The 6413-nt window shown below is 29.8% G+C and overlaps 1 protein-coding gene across 1 annotated transcript; it reads left to right on the top strand.

Annotated features, from left to right (window-relative positions):
- Positions 1-1259: 1259 nt before the first annotated feature.
- On the top strand, positions 1260-4866 carry LOC108568380. The gene is made up of 4 exons (XM_017929442.1): positions 1260-2106; positions 2230-4227; positions 4525-4751; positions 4828-4866. Exons 1-4 carry the CDS (start codon positions 1260-1262, stop codon positions 4864-4866), a joined length of 3111 nt encoding a protein of 1036 aa, XP_017784931.1.
- The last annotated feature ends 1547 nt before the right edge of the window (positions 4867-6413 follow it).

Below are 6413 nucleotides of genomic sequence, written 5' to 3'. Positions count from 1 at the left end.
TAAAACAAACTGAGGACCGAAATTTAAAAATTATTTTCAATGAACTAAATAAATCCATTCAAAAAATAGTTCGCGAATTAGAACAGTAGAACTTCGCTTAATGAGCACCTCGCATAACGAGCATCAATTTAAAGAAAAATGACTCTCTTAAAGAGCAATGTTTTGCATAACAAGTGACAAACAGAAGTCCCGGATTGCGCGCCTTATACATCATTTTTAAAACTTGTGTATACTATGGGTATTTTTAAATAAGTTTGACTTTTATCACAAATTTATCTTACAATTCTTCTTAATAAATAACTGATTTTGTATATTTTTTTCACTAAAAAATTCAATTGTTTTAATACAAAAATATTATTAATTTCATATTAAATAATTTTTTCTAAATTATGATAAAATTAAATTTATTCTGGCTCAAATTAGAACCAATAAAAAATAATTATTAAACTTTTATAAATAAAATTTCTATTTTCATAATAATTGAAGAATCTTTGAATAAATGAGATATGTATATTATTAATTTGCATAGATCTTCTATCATACGTCAAGCAATAATCAACTTATTTTACATAGATGTTTCATATTTTATGTTATATAATAATTGTAGAAGGATCGAAGAACATCGTTTCCACGTAGAATACATTACAAGCACTTTGAAATTAAATAATTTCAGAGGCGATGGGAACTCTTGACTCGCGGCATTCCCCGTTACGATAATAACAAATAGTTTATTTTGCGTAGACTGATTTGCATATTAATTATAACGTGCACGAGGTTTAAATATTAACCGGACAAAACGCCAAACCTCCGCGCAAGGAACGACTAATAATGACAATAATCAAAAGATATCCGCTTCGAAACTTTCCGAACTAATTTTCTTAACTACTTGTTAAAAACCAAACAAACAAAATTTACATACATGTTTGTTAATTAAAAAATATTGCATAAAAACAATGTTAAATTATTTTTCATTTATCAAATAATTTTCCAAAGAAAAAAATCAAGAATTCTTCGAAAAAGAGAAAGTTCAATTCCATTTATTTGATTTTGTAGTTACTCTTTTATTGCATTTTTCGAGTACCTGAAAAGGGTCAAGTAATAATGCAAAATATTATTTATTGCTCCTTCCCACCACCGAAATCTAGGCTCCGAATAAATAGACGTTGTGAAGTACAGTGTTTTCATAGTCATTCGACAAGCAATCGTGATAAGATTAACACGCGTACTTCAAGAAGAATTTAGTTGAATTTATTCTGAAAATGTTTTTTTACGCCGTTCCCGAAGAGTCGTGCAGATGCTCGACAGTGCGCATTTTGAAGAATTTTACACAAGAGCTAGTGCTCTCCAAGAAACCCGCGATGAAAGGCAAGAAATTATCTGAGTATGTTAAAAAACTTTTAGATTTATCAACGAAGCAGCACGATTCGAAAAAACTGAACGATTCGATGTATCTGGATAAAGAAGAGATGAAAAGATTGATTCGAGCAAATTTCGAAATGGATCTTAACAAAAAGAAACCAGATAAGATTAATCACAAGGAAGCTGTGGCCAGTACACCTACAAAATCTAAACAAAACGTAGCCGAGTTTTTCGAAAACTTTGAACCACAATCGGCGATCAAGAAGAAGCCTGTGAAAAAAATCAATTTAGAAAACGATTCAAGCATCAATTCGTATTCTGAAAACAATAGTGAAAATTCGCCGCAGTTCCATAATGAAACTAAGAGTTTGTTTCCGTGGGAAGAGTTTTCTGAGGTTTTCAAAAAGTTCCCCGGTGTTACTCCCAGACCACATCTTGACCTAAAAGCTATTAGGGAAAGAGTCGAGTTGCAGTTGAAGATGGAATTCAAGGAGCAAGATGAGCAGTTCGAGCGAATCACAAAAAGGCATTTCGATGAATTGGATATAGAAAGAGCTACCAGTTTTATAAAAAGATACTCTTCCATCAAAGATGATTCCGGAATTATCAACAGAAGTTTTCTGGTATGTAGTAAATTACAAAATCAAAATTCTGGAAACGTAAGCAATTTTACGGAGAATATATCTACGAATCAATCAAATTATTGCTATTGCATCGATTGCGCTAATGAAGATTCTGGAATGTTAAGTAGCAATGGCTTAGAATGCACGAATTTAGAAAACCAAATATCGAAATACTTAACGGAACCGCAAATTGACATTAATGAACTGAAGAGGAGAGTTAATTTGAAAATAAAATTGTTACGTAAAGAGGATGAGGATGAGGAATCTAAGAAAAGAGAGCTATTTAAAAGGAATAATATTTCGAGTTCTGCGGAGGTTCACAAAAGCAATACACCGAAGAAGGATGATTCAGGAAACTTCAGTTTTTCGCACATCGATCTTCCAAAGACAAAAATTTTAGAAGTTGAGACTTTCGAATTTACTGAGAAACTGAATCTAAATGAAACACCGTTAAAGGATGATTCAGGAAAGTCAATTTTTTCGAACATAGATATTCCAGAAACAAATATTTTGGAAGTTGAGACGTTCGAATATTCTGAAGAATATGAGAAATTTGATAAATCTATTGAAATAGAACAAGATCAATACGAAATGGAAAAAGAACTAAACGACAGTGAAGAATCTACAATTCTAATGGAATTTGATGGAAGTAGAAGAGAAGAAGAAATATATTATCCAAGGTTGACCTATTTGGAAACTATATTTGAAGAAAGTTTTGAATCTGTACGTTCAGTGAAGAACCGTTTCGAACCAGCCAGTCAATCGCAGGATAGTGCAAGTGATGATTTATCAACGAGTAATGAAGAAGAGCAAATTAATTCAATTAAAGAGATAAGCCAAACTTCTTCAATATTCCACATTGTGGACGAAACCAAAAGTTTGTTTCCTTGGGAAGACTTTTCTGAAGTTTTCAAAAAGTATCCAGGCATAACACCTAGACCGCATCTTGATTTAAATTCAATCAGGAAAAAAGTCGAAAAGCAATTGAAGGTGGAATTTAAAAAGGAAGATGAACTCTTCGAGATTATTAAGAACAGATATTTCGAAGAAAAGGACATAGAGAGAGCTAACAGTTTTATTAAAAAATACTCTTTCATGAAAGATGATTCCGGGATAATCAACAGAAAAAATTTGGTATGTACAAAATTTAAAATTGAAGATTCCGGATACGTAAGCAATTTGTCTGATAATCAGTCATTGACAGAGGAAGATTCTTGCTTTTGCATTGATTGCACCAATCAACATTCAAAGATGTTAAGCAATAACATTTTAAAATGTACGAATTTGGAAAATCAAATATGTAAATACTTGAAAGAATCATACATTGATATTAACGAGCTAAAGAGGAGGGTCAATATTAAACTGAAAATGTTGCGTGAACAAGATGAAGAATTTAGAATAAAAGAATCCTCTAATATAAGTGAAACTATGGAAAATGACGATTCAGGAATTACCAGTTTTTCGCATATTGATCATCAACAGACAACTCCAGAAAATCAGACAATGGACAATACCGAAGTCGATGAGAATCTCAGACAGATAGAAGCAGAAAATGATAATTATGCAGATTCCGATTCGGAAGATTCATTAAATTATTGTGACGAATCTGATTTCAATGAAGAATGTACAAGATACGAGGAATATTATCCGAGAAGAAGATTTTTGGAAACGATATTTGAAGAAAGTTTTGAATCTGAGTGTTTGAATGACGATTGGGAAGAAGAATTATGCGACGATGAAGTATCTCAAATCGTTGAAACTCTAAATGAAGAGGAATTTGTGTCAAATGGACAAAGTAGAAGAGAAGATGAACATTATCAGAGAATGAAAAATTCAGAAAACTTTGATTCTGAAAGTTCATTGTTTGATAGTTTAGAGTATGTAATTCAATCTCAAGAAGATAATGCCATAAATGAATCATCAAATGTAACTAACCACGAAGTGATTGATTCAACCATCCATTTGGAAACTGAAGATGACAGCCAATTCTCAACGCAACCAAAAAGTTTGTTTCCTTGGGAAGAGTTTTCTGAAGTTTTCAAAAAGTTCCCTGAAATAACGCCTAGATCGCACCTTGACCTAAATGTAATTAGGAAGCGCGTAGAGATTCAATTAGAATTGGAGTTTAAAAAGGAAGGTGAGTTATTGGAAAGGATTAAGAAGAAGCATCTGGAGATTACAAGAGCAAATACTTTTATCAAAAAATACTTTTTCATTAAAGATAAGTCTGGAACAATCGACAGAAGTAATTTGGCATGTACTAAATTCGCTGATAATGTTTGCTTTTGCACTGATTGCCTTCAAGTGATATCTGGAATGAAAAGCCTGGAAGACACGAATTTGGAAAACAATATATCCGAGTACTTAACACAACTAAAAATTAACGTTTATGAATTAAAAAGGATAATTGATGTTAAACAAAACATGTTACGCGAAGAAGAAGAGGAATTTAAGAAAAAGGAGCAGTTTGAAAAAAATAAGTCAAAGTCTTCGGCAATTGACTATTCTAATATAACCCAATTATCGTATAATGATGATTCAGGAATATCTAGTTTTACTCAAATTGATCCGATTAAAAGCGAACATCATTCCAATAAAGTTGAATTTGATTTAAACGGCAAATGCAGAAGAGCCGAAGAATATTTTCAAGTGACGAATATTTTGAAACCAAAAATTGAATCAAGATCCGAGTCGGAAACATCATTTTATGATAGTCTTGAAGCAATCAATGAGTCGCAGAAAAATTGTAACAATACAGAGTCTTCCAAAGTAAATAATAAAAATGGTGCAAAGAAAAGAAACATGCATTTGGAATTGGCGATTCTACAAAAATTGCATGAAATAGAACGAGAGGAAAACCACGAAGCTGCTAAGAGATTGCTAAAGAATCCGAACAATTGGAGCTTTGTAAATTTGAAATATAAATTTCAGAGTATGAGAGAGACTTTGGATTTTACAAAGTTAACATTGAATCAAATTAATGATAATTTTAATTAATGATGAAATATTATTGTTGTGTATATTATGTAAATATTTATGTATATATGTATTTTTTTGTAATATAATAAATATTATAATTTAATTAAAAAAAAACTCTTATTTTCATTTTATTTAAACTTTCCTACCTTTCCATATTTAGTGTATATTTTTTTAAATTTATTTGTATCATTTTCTTACCACCAAGTTTAAAACAATTTTTTCTCAGATATTTCCATTAAATTAATGATATTTCAATATTTTTTTTATAATATATATTTCAGATATTTTTTTTAATAAACAACAGATATAAGTAATAATTATTTAATTTACAAATGCAAATAAAAATCAAATTTTATTTTAAGAAACGTTGTAAAATTCATGAAAATTTTTAACGATATATTTATATCTGTTAAAGTAATTATTATTTAATTAAATACATTTCTTTCTGTTTTAGCTCAACTTATCTTCACTTTTATTTTGAATTGAATACGTTAAATTTATTTAAATCTAGTCACAAAACAAATTGAAACAAATGTTTTGAGACAATTTATAGCTAATTTCAAGATTTATTTATGTCTTGTTTACATTTAGTTTTACGTAATTAAAATGTACTTTATCTAAGAGATTTATTACATAACTAGTCGCCATCATTTCAATTTCAATTACAATATTTTTATTTTAAATATAAACAATGTTTTTTTGTTTGTTTTAATCTGTTTCTTAATGTTGATATAATGATACAGTAATTCTTTGAAATTACGTTTCAAGCATTATTTAACTTGTTTACAAAAATTCCATGATCAATACAAATACAAACATTGTATAACATTTCTTTTCCGAAATTTTATTTCAATTTTAAAATAATTGGTTACAAATGTATATGTGAATCGTTGCTGTCGAAACTGTATTGGAGAGGAAGCACGCAGTAAATCCGTTTAATGCAGAAACACTAATAGCTGAGTGGATATTATGCATATGTAGGTTATATAATGCGGTAGACATGAACTGCATCTGCAGTAATGCATGTGCGTTCAATGCAATAACATAATTAGTAATATAGCATTCGGTAATGTTTGATTATCATGCGAATATTGAGGGGAGGCATCCATTAATCTGCTTATTTGCACAACAAACTTATTCCGATGTTTACAACCACCCTCGTAAACGCAGGAAGCACTAATTGCACTTTGGGTAAATGTATTCAGTAAGCTGAGTTACTGTAAAATAAATATAAACAAACACATTAAAATTACATTATTATTAGATTTTTTAAAAGTTTATTTGTAGCAAAAGTTTTCTTTTATAAACAACAAATTTCCAATTGAAAGAAATCAAACTTTTCGTTTCAATATTGTGTAAACAATCTTATCTTTTAAAACGTAAACAACACTAATTACGTTTTGGTCTAGAGTCTAGACTCTAGACTCTAGAGTCCTAACTTAATCTGTAAAT

The sequence above is a fragment of the Nicrophorus vespilloides genome, unplaced genomic scaffold, assembly GCF_001412225.1.
Source record: "Nicrophorus vespilloides isolate i.1.1-1 unplaced genomic scaffold, Nicve_v1.0, whole genome shotgun sequence".
Lineage (NCBI taxonomy): Eukaryota > Metazoa > Arthropoda > Insecta > Coleoptera > Silphidae > Nicrophorus > Nicrophorus vespilloides.
Note: the sequence above shows the minus strand (reverse complement) of the source record. Positions and strands in the feature narration are given on the sequence as shown.